At 37.6% G+C, this 19,992-nt stretch overlaps 1 protein-coding gene across 1 annotated transcript; it reads right to left on the reverse strand.

Annotated features, from left to right (window-relative positions):
- Positions 1–3,472: 3,472 nt before the first annotated feature.
- On the reverse strand, positions 3,473–13,360 carry LOC105445673. The gene is made up of 7 exons (XM_030974761.1): positions 13,259–13,360; positions 11,339–11,683; positions 10,778–10,975; positions 10,395–10,475; positions 9,397–9,654; positions 6,384–6,605; positions 3,473–5,028 (listed from the first exon to the last, which is right to left on the reverse strand). Exons 1-7 carry the CDS (start codon positions 13,329–13,331, stop codon positions 4,916–4,918), a joined length of 1,290 nt encoding a protein of 429 aa, XP_030830621.1. The 5' UTR covers positions 13,332–13,360; the 3' UTR covers positions 3,473–4,915.
- Positions 13,361–19,992: the final 6,632 nt, after the last annotated feature.

Here is a 19,992-nt window from a genome sequence, read left to right on the forward strand (position 1 = left end):
GTTGACACACTCAGCGCTCCAAATAAATTGGGGAAGGCTATTCCACAGCTAAGGTCCAGAGAAGTAGAAGGCTTCCTTTCACCTCTACAACTGTGCGACTGGGAGATTATGTCGAGAGAGCTTGGTGGATCGATCTCAGACAATATATAAATTTAATGAAAAAATTGTTCGAGCAGAACCTTTTTTCCTGTATATAAAGTGAAGCAGAGAGAGAGGAAGAAAAGGGTGTCTCTTTTCTCCTCTTTAGCAATTTAACCTATTTGTTTATCATGAGAAACGTCATTAAAGCTTGCATCATGATTTGATTAAAGAGAGGTTTAAGTGGATTCATACAAGGGATTGACAATCATTTCTGTTGTATCATCGTCTTCTCTTTCCAATGTAAAATAAAATGGATCGTGTGATGATGGTGTCTGTCCCTGAGAAGTCTGGATTTCCTCGCTCTCATTTCGAGGTCGAGGGTTATGGATCGAGTAGTATTTCCTCTCAGAACAGGATGAGCTCCGTTGTGCCTGTCTCATCCTTCGATCGATAACTGCCCCACCTGGATCTGGTGAGTTCGGTGTCATAGATTTCGGCGTAGGCCTATCCATATCAATGTCTGCATCTTCATAGTCATGTCTATCATGGTTTATAGTAAAACCTTCAGAATTTCGGCTTCCCTTTGAGGTCACTGAATCTGAGAGTTCATTTTGTCCAGGTAGTTGTCGAAACGTTTGGGACGAACTATCGACGTCTACCGTTGTGATAGGCTCCTCGTATGGATGCGGTACAACAACATTAGATGACCCATTTGACAATATGTTAGCTACTGTTGAAGGTATCAGCGGTAGCTGCTTACCGGGGAGCCCTACCGCTGTGTCAGAGACATTTATGCCCGCTGGCTCGATACATTTAGGACCCTTATAACTTTGTTCTTTGTTTATAGGTTGACAAGGATTTACAGGGGGGCTTTGGGTTCCAAGTTCAGCGTACGTACGATCCGTGCTGATTGGTCGTAGAGGAAGAGGTCGACGGGTCAAAGGACACACCGAAGGTACATATGCCCCAAGAGTCCTTGATCTAGGACTAACTTGCGCTGATGGAAGGGTTCGTGCAGAGGAGTGGATAGCCAATTCGGAAATAGTCTGATCATTCGTTAAGGTGTTCTCGGTTTCTTCGACAATGGAAGCCGTTTGATGAGGAATAATAATTGGGATGTCGTTGGTAGAATTTTCAGTAGATCGGAAACTTGTGGAAACTATAGAAAGAGAATAGTCTTGTCTAGATACTTCTGATCTGATCAGGTTGTCTATGTTTGTAGGATACTCCGACAGATCCGACGTTGTTTCTATATCTACAGTGGATATGTATTCATTTTCAACGACTGCGCTTAAACGATAGATTCCGAAGGGTGAGTGAAATCTCGACGTATCTCCTGGAGAGCGGGTTCTTGTTCCTCTAGATCTTCCCTCTGAGTCAATGTGGACGTTGATTTGGTACCGCTGCAAAAACCTATGATCAAAATTAAATTTTCATTCCTCAATGATGATACACATCTAAATTTCATTTGGGGTACATTGATCAGAAATATTGATTCGAATGTCTGGGTCTTCATGAAAAAGGAAATCATTTGACGAATTGTGTTATATGCGAATTAAGTATTCAATTTTTGCAGCTCTTGTTTAAAGTTCAACGATAAATATTATATGGTGAGTTAAAGTTGGTGAGCATATTTTCATGCTGTCAGCTGAATTAAACACTAAGTTTATGTGATATAGAATTACAGTGGCAGATCTACTAAAGCAATTCTACATATGCTTTTGTGAATTAAAATCCCGATTTATGAACCACCATTTCATAGTTCCATTTTATGGATCATACGAAGATAAAACTACGTCCAGTTGTGGATGGTCTTTATTTAATTCATCATATATTTTTATATCCATCTGAATCAGGAATTAATAATTTTAATCATCAAATGCATTATTCATGTTGCATTCAACCACGGTATTTAACTCTAGATTGTCTGCTGAGACCTTAATACTGCTGATGGTGCAGCGTTTCGGGTTAAGGTACAGTTTTTTAGTGTTCTACAATACTTGCCCGAAGGAAAACGAGTAATTCGACAGTCCCGTTGTTTATTGTCATCAGCCGCCAATAAGCTTAATGTATCACTATCAGAGATTTGGGTGTGTATAAAAGAGTAAGAAGCAAGGTGATGCGTCAAACAAAATCGCCTTTAGTGAAGTCATAAGAACAAGCCAACGTGCATATTAAATGCGTGAAAAAATCAATGTAAAAAAGCATTATTAACCGCACGGTGTTAAACGTTTCTTTGAATTAATTTCAGCCGGGAACAGCTAAATTCTATATTGAATAGATATTTGAGGTATGGAGTCCACCTCCTAATTTTATTATTATGATCTTCTGCTCAAGAATTCTTATATTTCTGGTTACATCAACTTCCCATAACTGCATGCACTCTCTGTATTGCCTTTTTGAGCATATATTTAGCCGATTAGCTCACAGTGCTATTTCTGGGGATGTTTTCCTGAAACCTCTCCGGGCTATAGATAACTATAAGTGTTCAGTATACGTAGGCCTATAGCAATTAGGTGCGTTGAACAGTGAGGCGCGATATCACCTTCAAATTTCTATTGATTGTGTTCTTTTGTAAATTTACGGAGCATCGATTTTTTACAATTAACTGAAATGCAAATGCAAGTGAAAGTGCGAAATAAAATTCGAAACTTTAGGTACAAGATCTCTCTCCTAGACAATGAAGCGTAAAGCCAAGTATTGATTGTATACATCTATATTCATATACTATCTCCTCAGCAGACTCTATCAAGGAATACCTACCACAGAATTTTTCCTTTTTGCCTTTGTTGCAGGCGAAGATGATGATGATGATGATGATGATGGTGATGACGGGAGTGAGAACTCCTAACAAAATATTGGGAGTTTCACTGCTACTAGTACCTGTAAATGTATCAGCATCAATAATTATTCCATTAAATCGAAGACCTTTGATTTTCATTCTGTGGCTACATGTGTTCATACAGTATGACATAGGTTTTATTATAATTTGGCTCATTGATACTAAAGTGAAATATCCTTGAAGAAAATCTAATGTGGTGTCGGCTCCATCGCTTTTCAAATTCAATTGTACCAAATTTGGTTTAGCGGGGGGGGGGGCGTTCTCCTGGACCCGCCACTTCATATATGGTGACATCTAAATGTGTTTTTGATAACCCGAGATGTTTGTTGATAACCTGAAGAGACAAATAGCATAAGAGAAAGAGAAAAAAAAAATTTTAAGAGAAAGAAAAGGGATAGTGTCCTGAAAAACCTGATATGTGATTGTGGTAAAGATTCTTACCATTCGTATTTGACGTGTTTTGGGGAAATGCTAATGTCGATGTTACTAAAAACAAGCAGAAAGAAAAGCCATGTTAAAGGAAACTGTGATTTGTTATTTTGCCTTTATTTTAAATGAAAATAATTCAGAAACTAAGTACAGCTTGCATAATGCCATAAAAAGATTGCATAGACTTGCATAGAATGAATACAGTTAGCTAACACAAATACGGCCTTATCATACACTGAAAATTGAATCGAAGTCAACTTAAAAAAAAACCATTTGAACAAACGTTGATAGTGGCTATTTATTTCCTGACATTTAGAAGCACAACTTGAAAATGAAAATAGTCCATTTATGTTGTAACCTGATTCCAAAAATACGAAAGCCTAGTCTTATAAAGAGTTTGAAATTGCTCACAACTTTTTTTGATATCAATATCATTGATCAGTGATTGATTGATTGATTGAGGCCGATTCGTATCAGGCACAGCTGTATAATAGGCCAGGGTTCAATTTACTTCCATCTGAGATATTTAACCCAAAAGAGGGTTAAACGAAATATGGACACATTAGTTAGTGACATTTCCCCCTAACGGAAGAGGAACATAAACAAAACAATTTTAGTTCACCGTTTTAGTTTTAGTTTGATCTCATTTTGTTAAACGCGCCCATACGGACTTTCACGCACACCCACACCCACAAGCTACGCCTGCTTGTACGAATTGCACCCTTGTTTTGGGGGAACCAGGTTATGAAAGAAAAATTCTGCAAAAACTCCTGAACCTAACTAAAAATTGCAAAATCATGATTTTTCTCTAAATATCATAATATACATATACATGTAATCGATAATACATTAACCTTGTATCACATCAATTATACAACAATTGAAGAAAAACAACAATAGCAAACATGAAAAATTGTCTTCCAAGATAAACAAAAAACCTGGAAGTAAAGTATTTAACTCAAACACATGGCTTAAAGCACATTTCGCACATTGAGTAGTTACACATTAAATACGCGTATATATTACACACAATCCATCTGCTTTAATCTTTTTTCATAGGTCATAAATTCATAACGTAGATGAACTACAATTCTACTTGCAACGCTTTTCCATACGAAAATTGCGTATGGTAGGCTAAAACTACCAATTAATTCTTTAACAGAAATGAATCTACACGAAAGAGAATATTTGTTGGAAACATTTTTAAACACTATCATCGAACAGAAGTAAAATGGAATTTTATCGGACGAATGGCATGGATTATGCATTTCTTGTATCATGCATTAAATATAACATCAACTACGCCGAAAATATCAGCAATGTTCATTAATCTTACATCGATACATGTTCTCCAAGAGATAAAGTAAACCTGAAACTCAATTAATGTGGTTCTATACGTTGATTCAACCAAGAAATTGATGTTGCCAACAACGTAGCTTACATTATTTTTTGTGAAAAATCATCATCAAGATCGCGAGCCAACTAAGCGTTACTTAATAGTACGGGGTTATTATAATTATTTTTTGCAAATATATCGACAATGATTTCAAAATGTATCATTTCCTAATAAAAACTGAAAGGACTATTGTACATAAAGAAGAAAGATACAATCATAAGTTGCCAATTTGACTTCAGAATCTTACCAGATCCGGAGAACGACTCATTGTCAGCTGAACCTACATGTATATAGGGGAAAGAGATAGAGAGAGAGGGAGAGAGAGAGAGAGAGGATGGGGTGCGTGGACGCGATACAAATGGAGAGGAGAAAAGAGAGAGAGATTTAAACATATAGGAAATATCACAAATCTCTAATAAACAACTGATAACTCATTCATCACAATAAGCAATTTGAAGAAAAAAAAGAACTTTGAGCAATGATCAGTTCTCTTACAAGGCACACCGTTGGACAAACCATGGAGAACTCATGTTGACTTTTCTGAAGTGACTGTTAAAAGACCCTTCTCTCCTTTCCGATAAAAGAGCAGAAATAGCTACCTTGCATAATTTGAGAAGTAGGTGATGGTGAAAGTCCGAATGATGATTAGCATCAACCATTTGCGATTTTTGTTTTATTTTTCGTAAGGACGGAACAGGCTTGGGGGTCTTTAGAAAAATGTGAAAAAGCGACAAACACAAAATTGTTATTATATTTCAATTTAATAGCTAGTAATTGGTGAAACTGGGTCCCAGTGGTTCACTTGCATGCAACTCTTTTTAATGATGAATTAGTGGGAAACATAACTTTGATTTGATTTAAAGTATATAGACTTGGGATAAATTGGTATCCTTTATATATATATATATATATATATATATATATATATATATACAGGCGCGTACACAGGGGGGGGGGGGTTGGGGGTTAACCCCCCCCCCCCTTTGGTATTTTTATGTGTGTAAACCCCCCCCCCCGTAACCCCCCCTAAACCCCCCCCTTTTGGATTTTTTTTTTTAATTATTTAAAAAAAAAAAAAATTATTCCCACGGTTGACCTAAAAAAGGTGACCTTAACCCCCCCCCCCCCCCCTAACGGAGCAAAATGTCAAATTTTCAAATTTCGAAACCAAAACAAAAAAAAGTGTCCTCTTACATCCCCCCGCCCCCCCCCCCCCCCTGCTTATTCAGCGGTCGGCTGAGTCGTTGCGATTTTTTTGGGACCAAAAAAAAAAGTGACCTCTTACCCCCCCCCCCCCCCCCCCCCCGCTTATTCAGCGGCTGGCTGAGTCGTTGCGAAATTTTCGGCCCGATTTATAAATGTCACCCCCCCCCCCCCTTTGAAAAAATCCTGCGTACGCGCCTGTATATATATATATATATATATTATTTTTTTTCTCAGGACTTTATTGGTCAACCCAAAGAGATAAATAGATTGATCAATTAAGTTTGGAGAAGATATTTATCCATCAAGAATAAACAATACTGTCACAATCATTTCATGAAAAGGGGTAAAAAAAAAAAATCATTACAACTATTTGTAAATTAATACAATATCATTGGTCCACGTCATGATATAAAAACTAGTTCTCATTACCAGTATTCCTTTTTCGGCAGGATGGAGTGGTTCCATGCCATTCAAAGTCTTGAGTTGTAGAGGTTGTTGCCCTGTCACATCTCATCTTCCTATGTCCATCCACCAACTCGTAGTTGTCATTACATTTGGCGGTGACAGTTGTGTCGTACATACATCCGTTTGATGAATTATTCCAAGAGCCATTGTCTAGTTCAGGCGGCTTACTGCAGAATCCAAACGAGGCTGTAAAGTTGTGATCAAAAGGGGAACAAAACACTTTACTTGAATTCAGTACCCCCAAAATGGTACATGCACATAAAGGTCGTGTGAGGTCATGGATTGACATGTTTGGCAAGACAGTGGCGGATCCAGGGGGCCCGGTCCCCCTTCCCTGGCCCAGGCGCGGATCCAGGATTTCTTAGGGGGGGCCCACTTTTTTTTTTGGTCCGAAAAAAAAATCGTAACGACTCAGCCAGCCGCTAAATAAGCGGAGGGGGGGGGGGGGGGGAGGACACTTTTTTTTTTTTGGTCTTGAAATTTGAAAATTTGACATTTAGTTCCGTTGGGGGGGGGGGTGAGGTCACCTTTTTTAGGTCAGCCATTGGCATATTTTTTTTATTTTTTATTTTAAATTTTAAAAAAAAAAAATCACAGAAAAGGGGGGGGGGAGGTGCTCCAAAATACACACATAAAAAACCGAAGGGGGGATTGTCAACCCCCTAACCCCCTCCCCCCCCCTTCCGTACGTGCCTACTCGTCTGAAATAGTTTTTCCCCTCCCGCGCGAAGCGCGGAAGCTTTTACGTTTTATTAAATCATTAGAAAAAGAAGACGATTCGTTGTACAGTTTTTTTACTCTTAATCCTCATCTTAATTCATCCCCCTCTCCCGCGCAAAGCTCGGAAGCTTTTACGTTTCATTAAATCATTAGAGAAAGAAGACGATTCGTTGTACCGTTCTCGACTCTTAATCCTCATCTGAATTCAGTTTTCTCCTCCTCCCTCCCGCGCGAAGCGCGGGAGCTTGTACGTTTCATTAAATCATTAGAGAAAGAAGACGATTCGTGGTACCGTTCCCGAAAATTATCCTCGTCTGAATTAAGTTCCCCTGCCCTCCCCCGCGCGTAGCGCGGAAGCTTTGATATTTCGTTAATTCATTAGAGAAAGAAGACGATTCGTTGTTCCGTTCTCGACTCTTAATCCTTGTCTGAATTTCAAATATGTTCTTTGTCTATTCCCTTTTCTCCCTACGTCCTCTTCCTTTACACTCCTCTCTTTTTTAACCGGCGTTTATTGGGGGACCACCCCACCGCCCCCCTGGCTACGCGCCTGCTGTCAGATGAACATATGTTGATACCTTGTCCGCCCCGGAAGCTCAGGGGTTTAAGGTTTTAATTTACGGTCAGATTAGCATTCAGGGGTCCGCCTTAGCGCCCTAGACGGGGTCCAGGGGGCAGAGCCCCGGAAGTTCAGGAGTTTAGGCATTTAATTACGGTCAGATGAGCATTATTTTGATACCTAATTGTTACAATGGCAGGTCACTAATTGGCTTGGGGTTCAGGGGCGGAGCCCCGGAATCTCAATGGTTTTAGGCACTCAATTACGGTCAGATGAGTATCGAGGGGCCCGCCTAAGGGCTCTTGGTTGGGTCCAGGGGGCAGATCCCCCAGAAGCTCAGGGGTTTTAGGCGTTTAATTACGGTCAGATGAGCATTTTTGATACCTTATTTTTTGTGACACTAGCAGGATACTATTTGGCGTGGGGTCCAGGGGGCAGAGCCCCCAGAAATCAGGGATTTAATGACCGTCATATGAGCATCTAAGGGCCCGCCTTAGGGCTCTAGGTGGAATCCAGGGGGCAGAGCCCTTAGGATTTTAGGCATTAATTTTAATCATGGTCAGATGAGCATATTTTGATACCCCATTATAATGTGACACTGGCAGTTAACTATTTTTTCTTTCTCGCTCTCTTTCTTTCTATTTCTCTTTAATATACTTTTTCAAAGAAAGTGTGGGGGAGGGGCTCGAGGATCCCGATCCCCGCCGTTCCGCGGGCCCTGATAATTATGTAGGCATCTCAAGAAGCATTTTCTTGCCTGGCTGTAAATTTAGGAATTTGTCATTTTCCAACAAACGCATGAAAATTATCTCATTTCAGCATTATTTGTTAACCACCGTAATGGAATTATAAATAAACCACGTTTGAATTCTATTTCTCCAGCCCCCCTCCCCTATCAGTATGCCAGTGCCCCCCCCCCTCCGATCTACACCTTGTTGGCGGGAAAATTGCAACTGATATCCCCCTTCTTTTCTTTTCTTCTTCCTATTTTGTCCTTCCCTTTATCTCCTCTTTATCTTTTTTCTTTCCCTTTCACTCCTTCTCTTCTATTTTTTTATTGGGGGGGGGGGGGGGGGAAGGGGGAGGCAAGTCCTCCCCCCCCCCGATCTCCTTCTTCCCTCTTTTCTTTTCTTCTTCCTCTTCTTTTTTTCCTTTTCTCTCCTCTTTCCCTTCTTTTCCTTCTCTCTCTCTCCTTTTTTTTTTTTTTTTTGCGGGGGGGGGGGGGCCAAGGCACGCTCGGCCCCCCCCCCCCCCCCTGGATCCGCGCCTGCCCTGGCCGAAAAACAGGTAAAAACATTTTCAAATTTTCGGGGGCAAAAATAGTTATCGACTCGAAGACATAATTTTTTGTGGAGTACGCATATTCACAATGAATTTGCATTAACAAAACACGGCTCATCGCCTCAGCTAGAGGCTAGCCGATTGGGTCCAGATGTCATGTCGTCACCGTAACTGCGGCAAATTTGATCCCTCTTGACCTGTTATTAGGAGGGGCTTTGAAAATTAGATTTTAATGTGCTTTTGTGCAATACTGAATGGGAAAATATTTTTATTTTCTCGTTCATTCAGCATTCCATTGAATCTCTTCATAAAGTTGTATTTCCATCGGATAGGGTCTTGAAAAGATTTCCAATGAATACAACGGGTATTTCAAGAATTTTACGTTTACTACGAAAATAACTTTAAAAATTGGATTACCGTTGTAGAGAGTAACCCAGTGTCCAGTCGGGTTTGTAGTGTCTGTTCTACAGAGATTACGATTTGTAGTAAGTTTGGTAACATCCAAAGCAGTTTGGTCGATACACGAGCAGTTGGTTCCGCTATGATGAACAGCATACTGTGGCATTGCAGAGTATGAGTTGCAGTGGGTAAGACATTGATCCCTGCTCAGCTTTACACTTCTTGACAGCAGACGGGTGTAATTCGCAAGTTCAAAACACCCAAGTTGACCCAAAACTTGTGTATTAAAAAAAATATATATACATACGTGAAAAAATACGATATCCTACGATATCCTATATCATTACAGAGTTAACATCAAGTTGTTCATCTCCAGAAAAAGATTCATTTTGCTTCACTCCTGACTACATCAATTCTGAGTAACATCAATTAATTGACCCTTATTTGGTAAGAGTTGCGATTGATCCCAATCAATCGCAAATTATTCCTACCATCGGAAAATTACAATCGTAGTAACATAGTTGCAACCTCGTATCAATTTCAGTCTGTCAGACTGTTTCGGTCTTATCAGTTGGTTTCTTTAATAATTAGTCTTTGTGAGATTTCTGGGCAGTCCAATGACTTCTGCTTCACAACTCAGGGAGCACTTGTTGCTCATTAGTGTATATATAGTAAAGATCACGGGTGCTACATCACTGCCTCGTGGTTTGCCATCTTTTATTTGTTTTCATCTTATCCTTTTTTTTCTCCATTTTTTAAAGAAGTGCACACCGTGTATTGCTCGGTTCAGATTAGTATTCTTGAGATAGGGCGCATGTTTAATCGAACAGCACATGCTTCATGATATATTACATTTCAACGAGTAAAATAAATAATTATATATACTATTACTGATTACAATTTCATTGAAGACCTTTGTCGTTCAGTTAGAGTTGTTACAGTGATAGCAGCTGTACTTAAATTTAGGAGAATATCCATATTGTTCACCGTTAATTTCTTTATGTACGTATACTTACCATTACAATTTATAACCACCGATTTGTAAGCATCTGTACAACTTGATGTAAAGTTCTCGCAATCTTGAAGGCGATGAGTGACTGTGAACATGAAAAAAATTATATTTTGCGTGCAGGGGCTGAATGTTGTCAGACAATATTAGGTCGACATTATGCTACATACAACAATCAATATTCCACAAATAATTTAATCTGGCGTTAGAATAATTTGTTCCAAAGAAAGTATTACAAAAGTACGCGTTTATAAAACTAGATATTCAATTTAGAAAATCGACTATTTCGTTGATTCGAATAGGACTTACTGTCCAGTCTTAATTCTAAACACACAAGTTAACTTGCACATACATGCACGTAAACGCTGTCGCCATGTTGTCCATACTCACATGTCTTGCATATATAACTTGTTTCATTTGATCCCGAAGTAGTGTTATTCAAAGTAGTTTCGTAGGCTCCGGGAAACCCTGCCTCTCTACATATAGTATCTGCGACATCCATATGCCAGGCGTTTCTGCATAAGGTTTGGGTGAGGACTCTGATATGCTCGAAACCTTCAAATGCTTCATGAATATCAGTGTTGTGTTCTGATAAAACCAAGAAAACCAGTATTAGAAGATGAGTGGCATCATACAAAGTTTAATAGACATTTATGTTGATAACGTTTTAGTTAAGAGCTACTTCCTATCTCACACTGTTCAGATTTACCCTAAAATCTGGTGGGGTATCGAGGAAGACGAATTGACTTTTTATACATGAAAATGGCACTTTGTGTAGATTATTGATTAATTCGTTAATGTTATTACCATTTACATTTCTTCAAATTATCAGAAGTCGTTATATTACTATTCAGTACCTGTATTTAATTCATTTCATGAATTTCTTTCTATTTCACATTGGCCTGTGTTTGTTTGTTCGTTTGTTGATTATTACTAAAGAAAGGCGCTCACCTGTGTGCGTCAAACAAGAGAGGGACAGATGGAATCCTTTTCTAGACTCAGACTCATCAGAACGGAAAATGACCTCAAGGTGGTTCCCGAGAGAAAGATACGGTGTAGCCATTTTGCTTCCACTGTACTTTGCTCTAGCAGATGGATAGTTCTCTTCTACTATATGTAGAGTATCATAATTCTCTGTATGGAAATCATGAAATGTGACGACTATTCTTTGAGTAAGGTCTGCTTGTACATCCCAATGAATCTCTAAATTGTTGCCGTATGGTTTTGGATAGTCTGGTGATGACAAGTTCTTGATTTTACCACATTCTAATGTGATCGATGTGGTCTCTCCATCAGCTGTAAGTAGGAAGAGCGTAAAATTACTAACCAAATGTTTATAACAAAATATCAATACCAACTAACTGTTGATATATCACGACTTTATAATATCATGAACTACACAGGTACTGATTTGATCATTTTATATCATTCATCTCGTGATAAACACACAACATGAAACTCGTTATGTCCTTAACGATAAAATGCTTCGGCTATTTCCCTAAGTTATCCATGTTATCACTATAAAAGCTAATATTATTACTTAACATGGAGTGAATAAGAAAAGATAACGTGCTGTAAAGTAAAAAGTGTTGAAAGGACCAAAAACGTAGCAACAGGAATGATGTTTTTTGTTATCCTCTTGTAGAAGAATCTACTATTATTATAATGTAAGTTACCTTCCTGTAGAAGAGACCCTGTATGTAAATGTATCTTTATTAAGTGTTATATATTTGTTTTGTGGACTCCCTGGGACAGTTTTGTCAGTCTATTTTTACATGAGATTTATGCTGCCTATTATTATTAATATTGTAATAGTGATATTTTTAATATGAGATGATGTCATCGTAAACACCTTTAAAGCCCGCCGCACACTATACGATCTGACTACGACCGAATTTTGGAAGAATTCGCAATAGCCTTTAAAATGAACGGGGAAAAAAAGAAAATGAATTCTCACAGAATCAAACGAAACTTACACTGAATGATCAAGATTACAAATAAATGTCATTTTCCAAACAATTTTGGTAAAAAATGTATACTGGCTGAGTAATGAGCATAGAAAAATTAGAAAATCAAGGTTGGTAGCCCCGATACCATTTGTTTAGTCCCATATACATTTTTCTGTGTACAGTGCTTGTTACTTTACCAACACTGGGCCAAATTTATTTTGATTTTGATGACTCCAGAACCTTGCAGTACGCACCAATACTTACATGCTACATGATCAACTTTTTCCTTTAATGAACGAAGATCTGAGCGGTAAAATGCTTAATAAAATCTGGATTTCAGTTTCTTTAGAGAAGCTAAATCGGCTCAGAATCGTAATGATGTCTGACCAGTAGTGCGATTGTCTACGATTTGAAGCCGATTCGACTTTTATTCTGACTAGAAGTTTTAAATGCACTGAGATTCCGGTTGTTAGTATTCTTATCATCACTCAGAATCGAAAATCGGGAAGGATATGTTTGTTTAGATTTCCATATCTGATAAATAAATATTGCCATATCTTCAGAAATTGCAGGATGATTGTGTAGCGGGCGCTGGGCATTAGAATAGAAGGCTACAAAATAAGATATAAGATATGTACATATCCCCCAAAGCGTAACTCTCTTCTCAGTTTTTTTTTAACGGTAACTTGCCTTTAAGTTTAGTGGGCGTTTTCCTTCCCCCCAAAGAACAAACAAACATCAACAACAGAAACGGTAGTTACCTTCCGAATTTTCGCCTCCTCTCTTAACAAAATCTGTACTGTTCTATTGTTTATTGTTAACCATTATTGTCAATGAGAAATAAATATATGTGAATTTCAATTCAATCCCCCCCCTACCCCCCATGCCCTAGTTGATGTGACATACATGTACATCTACATACCATTTACTCGAAAAATGGATGAACTCAGAACGTAGAGAAGGGACAGCGTATATAGTGGATGCATGATGACCATCGTGTTAAGTTGATTCTGCAAAAACAAGGTTCAAAATATTGTGAAAGTGAAACAAATTCTAAAACGACAGCCCACCAACGAAAGCACAAGAGGCCGACATTATCGGTCTGGAGGGGTTCTCGTCACTTTTTAGAGGATTCTCTAGACAGATGAATACCTACAGCCCATGGGACTCACTCACAATTTCGAACTCTTGTGCCTTCTTTCTTTAAACTTTTATGATGGTTCTTGGAACGACATTGTGGCCCGAATTCACAAAGGAGGTTTGTCGACAAAGCTCCTTTCTGAATTCGGGCCAATAGGTCACATGGGTGGGTTCACTAGATAAACAACCAACCCTTGACAAACGATGATACCGGCATTGACTTCCTTGCAAATTTCTTTGTCTAGGTCCTTTCTTTAACTTCTCTATATTTTTTCTCCCTACGTACTGTTTTTCTATGCATTTTCTATTTCTATAACGATTCTCTCTTTTCCTTTTTTTTTATTTATTTTTGTTACCCCCTTCTTATATTCTCATTGTATATATTTTTGTCTTTATCATTCGTGTTGCAATAATTCTTTGATTTTACTTATTTCCACTTCTTTTCCTATCTTTTCTTACGCATTTCTTTGTTTTGATAGTCTAGTGAGCTGCAGGTCTGGTATCGGGTCAACTTTCGGTAAACTGAGATGACCCCTGACATATTTCAAAAAGAATAATACAATTAAAACTAGACATATAATACTTGTTTGGAACAAGTATAGGTGGGCTGATCAACTAAAATTTGAGACAAAATAAAGCAAAAATAAGCGAGATACTGCTTAAAAGACAAGGTCATGTAGATTCATGATGTGAACGAAATTGATGATCATGATGGTTATGATGATGATGATGATAATAATGATGATCATGATGATGTCGATGATGATTATCATCATTATGAGAATGATGATCATGATGATAATGATGATGATCATGATGATATTGATGATGATTATGATCATGAGCGTGATCCTGACATTTTATTGAAAAAATGAGGGATGATTAAGATAGCAAATAGTCTCAGCTACAACATATTAAAAAATCAACAAAATCCAAGCAGAAATAACGGCATTATTGCTCGCAAAAGACAGGAATGTAGAATCCAGATTTGAGAAAAAGTCATCTCCCATAGGGATTACACGAAAAAAAGTAAAGGATCAAGTGAAAATAGTGTAATAATAAAGTAAAGAGGGGTGTTTATTACATTTGCGATTCTACGTGTTTTTATAATCAAAGTAGATGGTACAGTGAAAGGCCAAAAAGAAGAAAAAAAAGGGAAGAAAAAAATTCTTGGAGACGCCCGGCCTCGAACCAGGGATCTCGAGGTAGGAAGTCAAATGCGTTACCGATATACCAAAACATTTCCCATAGCGATTACACGTAAACGAAAAATGGAATTCTCAAATCCCACTTTGCAAGTGAAATATGAGCATGATCCCGGCATCTGATCGAAAAATAAAGAGCACAGTTGTGATAGCTTATTGTCTCGGCTACAACATACTCAAAGCTCAGCAGAAACGAAACTTAAACAACGGAGATATTGCTCGCGAAAGACGGGAATGTAGAATCCAGTTTTGAGAAAAAGTCATGTCCCATAGAGAATACACGCAAAATATGAAAAATTGACATGCCTCCTTTAGTCGCTAAAATACGGCATGATGCCTTTGTCAAAATGAAAAATGATGATTATTAAGCTTGTAGAAAATTATTTTAGCTACAACATATCGAAATTTGGAAGAAAATTGATAAATATTTACAGAGATACAATCAATTTTACATAAATATGCTGACGTCATAATATGCAAGTTCGTATTTTTAGTTCGAAGGCCATTATGATGATGTCACGATACATTTAATGGCCAAATGAGACATGAAATCATATCTCCGACTCATACTCTATCTAAAAAAAAAATTGTATAAGCATGTTTTTGCCCATATATGCTATGTATTAAAAGAGCTCGCGCGCACGGCGGACATTTATCTTAAATGGACGCTCATCTTGTTATTACTGATCCTAAAGAGATAAACATGGTATCAAATTGTTCGAAAAAATATTAGGAATATCATGAAAGAAGAAAAAATGGCGATTCTATGTTGTGTAATGGTGTTACGTGCGAAAGCGCGCGCGCATGCGCGTGTGCGTGATTTTTTATAAAATGCTTAAAATGACCTGAAACGTATGCAAAAAAAAAAAATTGAGACGATTTTGAGCATTAAAAAAAATTTGCGCGCGCACTGACGCGCGGACGTACGCGCACGCACGCGTTTTTTTACATGAAATTGACCGGACTGATATTGACCTTGATCATGATAAATATGAATGAGAAATACATTTCCATTATGAAGATATGATCATGAGTTAATTTTCACAAAATGGTGCCTAGATGACGTCATCAGTCAAGGTCAAGGTTTGAAACGTTATTTTGATTTCTCTATATGCCTATACATATGTGTGCCAAATTTTAAAGCATTTCATTGAACCATTTCAAAGTGATCTTGCTAACAAAAAAGTGGGTCGAAATAAGAAAAATAAACTAGACATGTTATACTTGTTTGGAACAAGTATAGGTGGGCTGTTCCAACTAATAAAAAAAATAGAACAAAAATGAGCGATATACTGCTAAAAAAAACAATGTCGTGTAGATTTACGATGTTAACGAAATTCACTTGCACTGATAGACACAACACGCAAATTGAGAAATTGTTGACCTTTGCCTTTTAATTGAAATTTTCACTATGATGACGTCTTCAAAATGAAAAATAATGACCATTGAGCTTGTAGAAAACTGTCTAAGCTACAACATGTGAAAATCTGGGGGGGGGGGGGAATCGATTAATGTTTACAGCTCTAGATACACTCAATTTTCCATAAATTTGCTGACGTCGTAATATGTCAATTCGTAATTTGAGTTTGAATGCCATCATGACGACCTCAGAATATTTTGTAATGGCCAAATGAGAAATGAAATCATATCTCCGACTCATACTCTATCCGAATATGAAAAAAAATTGAGGGTTCCCGTCCATCCCAAAGAGTCATAAGGGTTTTGTGTAGGCATGTTGTTGCCCATATATGCTATGTATTACATGAGCTCGCGCGCACGGACGTTTATCTTGAACGGACGCTCATTCCCTTATTAATGGTCATAAAGAGATAAACATGGTATCAAATTGTTCGGAAAACATGAGGAATACTGTGTTAAAAAATACCCAGGATGAATTATTTTGTGTTCGGCTGTGACAAACGAAAACGCGCGCGCATGCGCGTGTGCGCGTTTCTTTATGAAATGCTATTGCTAATAATGGTGTACGCTCGCGTTTTTTTGACCTGAAATTGACCGGACTGATATTGACCTTGATCCTGGTAAATATGAATGAGAAATGTCTTTTCGTTATGAAGATATGATCATATTTTGATTTTCACAAAATAGCGCCTAGATGACGTTATCATTCAAGGTCAAAGTTGAAAACCTTGTTGTGCTCTTTCCTGATGCCAATGCATATGTGTGCCAAATTTCAAGGCATTTGGTTGAGCCATTTTTAAGTTATCCTGCTAACAAAAAAGTGGGTCGAAATAAGAAAAATATTGTAACGAAAACATATGGTAGTCTGTATTATATACAGCCCACCTGATAAATAATAATAAAGGCAATTGTAACAAAATTATAAGGTGGTCTGTATTAGATACAGCCCACCTGATAATAATTACTTGAAAAGAATTTGTGATTTTAGTTGTTCCGAAACTAATAATGACTGGAATACAGGGTTGTGATTTAAAAATATGAAAACGCGTTTATATTGCACGGTTTTAAACGTATGTTATGGTTTTAAACTTTTTTTCAGCAGAAATATCATTTCACAAAAGTCGTTTAGAACAACATCAGTGTCGACTGTGGTGGTCTTGTACCAGGCTAGACAATGAGATTGCGGTATGTTTTGTTTATGTTATAACCGTATAAAATAGGGCAGACATAAATGTCCACATGTTTTGTTGTCTAAATTACAGCATTTGCACAATTCAACAATTTTGACCTACATACTCAGAAATCGAACTTAGGCTGTACATGTATTTTGATACCATGTACGGCCTTCATTTTAAATTTCATTAAAATTCATCAAACATTACTCAAGTTATCGAATGGAAACCAGATTCGCATATTTAGTGAGCTATGACCTATGACCTACATACTACGAAATCGAACGTAGGCTGTGTTTTGATACCATGAACCTTCATATCAAATTTCATTAAAATCCGTCCAACAATACTAAAGTTATCGATCGGAAACCAGATTCGCATATTTAATGAGCTATGACCTTTGACCTATATACTCGGAAATTGAACGTAGGCTGTATTTTGATACCATGTACCTTCATATCAAATTTTATTAAAATCCGTCAAACATTACTAAAGTTATCGATCGGAAACCAGATGTGTACTTTTGTGCATGTTTAATGAGCTATGACCTTTGACCTTTGATCTACGTACTCCAAAATCGAACTTAGCCTGTATTTTGATATCCTGTACCTTCATATTAAATTTCAATCAAATCTGTCAAACATTACTGAAGTTATCAATCGGAAACCAAATTTGTTACGGACGCACGCGCGGACGGACGCAAGGAAGGATGGAAGGCAGCGTTACTATATCCCCTCCGACTTCGTCGGCGAGGGGAGAACAAAGGAAATCAATATTTAATTTCGGGGCTTAAATTAATTGGATTAGTCCATTGCCTGAACCATTTCCGCCTCCCACTCCCCGCGCTGAGAGAGCGGCCCGGTAGACACAAGGATCCACCGCACCGCGCTCCAAACACTGAAAGGGGAAACAAAACACAACTAGATTTGTAATACTTGTTTTGAACAAGTATAGGTGGGCTGTTTCAATTAAAATTTAAAGGGCACATTTGTGATAGCTTATTGTCTCAGCTTCAACATACTCGAAGCTCAGCAAAAATGAAGCTAAAACGACAGATATATTGCTCGCGAAAGACGGGAATGAAGAATCCAGTTTTGAGAAAAAGTCATGTCCCATAGAGAATACACGCAAAATGTGAAAAATTGACATGCCTCCTTTAATCGCAAAAATACGCCATGATGCCTTTGTCAAAATGAAGGATAAAAGTAACTGCATTTGTAGAAAATTATCTCAGCTAGAAAATATCAAAATTTGAAAGAAAATCGATCAATCTTTACAGAGATACAATCAATTTTCCATAAATATGCTGACGTCATAATATGCAAATTGGAATTTTGAGTTCGGAGGCCATTTTGATGACGTCAGAAGTTAATTGAGGGTCAAATGAGACATGAAAAAATATCTCCGAATCATACTCTATTAAAATATGAAACAAAATTGGTGTCACCTTGCATCCTAAAGAGCTACAATGGATTTTGTATAGGCATGTTTTTGCCCATATATGCTATGTATTACAAGAGCTCGCGCGCAACGGTCGATCATTCCGTTATTAATAGTCATAAAAAGACAAACATGGTATCAATTTGTTTGTAAATATATGTGGAATATTATGAAAGAAAAAAAATGGCGATTCTATGTTGTGCAATAGTTTTACGCGCGAAAACGCGCACGCATGCGCGTGTGCGCGATTTTTTATAAAATGCTTAGAATGGCCTAAAACGTATGCAAAATGATTTTGAGACGATTTTGAGCATTTAAAAATTTTGCACGCGCGTGTTATTTGACCTGAAATTGACCGGACGGATATTGACCTTGATCGTGATAAATATGAATGAGAAATAGCTTTTTGTTATGAAGATATGATCATGAGTTGTTTTTCGTAAAATTTTACAAAATGGCGCCTAGATGACGTCATCAGTAAAGGTCAATGTTGAAAACATTATTGTGCTTTGTACATATGCCTATACATATGTGTGCCAAATTTGAAGGCATTTGATTGAGCCATTTTCAAGTAATCGTGCTTACAAAAAAGTGGTTAGATGTAAGAAAAATAAATAAACTAGATTTGTAATACTTGTTTAGAATAAGTATAGGTGGGCTGGTCCAACTAAAATTTGAGACAAAATGAAGGGCACATATGAGATAGCTTATAGTTTCAGCTACAACATACTCGAAGTTCAGCGTAAACGTAGCTAAAACTACTGAGATATTGCTCGCAAAAGACGGGAATGAGGAATCCATTTTTTTAGAAGTCACGACCCATAGAGAATACACGCAAAAAGTGAAAAATTGACATGCCTCCTTTCATCGCAAAAATACTTTATGATGTCTTTGTTAAAATGAAGGATAATAGCAACTGCATTTGTAGAAAATTGTCGTAGCTAGAACATATCAAAATTTGGAAGAAAATCGATCAATATTTACAGAGATACAATCAATTTCCATGAATATGCTGACGTCATAATATGCAAATTGGAATTTTGAGTTCGGAGGCCATTATAATGACGTCATGAGTTAATTGAGGGTCGAATGAGACATCATCAAATATTTCCGAATCATACTCTATTAAAATATGAAAAAATATTGGGGTCACCGTGCATCCTAAAGAGCTACAATGGATTTTGTATAGGCATGTTTTTGCCCATATATGCTATGTATTACAAGAGCTCGCGCGCACGGAAATTTTCGTTCAACGGTCGATCATTCCGTTATTAATAGTT

The sequence above is a fragment of the Strongylocentrotus purpuratus genome, unplaced genomic scaffold, assembly GCF_000002235.5.
Source record: "Strongylocentrotus purpuratus isolate Spur 01 unplaced genomic scaffold, Spur_5.0 spur5_scaffold_7, whole genome shotgun sequence".
In the NCBI taxonomy this organism is placed as follows: domain Eukaryota; kingdom Metazoa; phylum Echinodermata; class Echinoidea; order Camarodonta; family Strongylocentrotidae; genus Strongylocentrotus; species Strongylocentrotus purpuratus.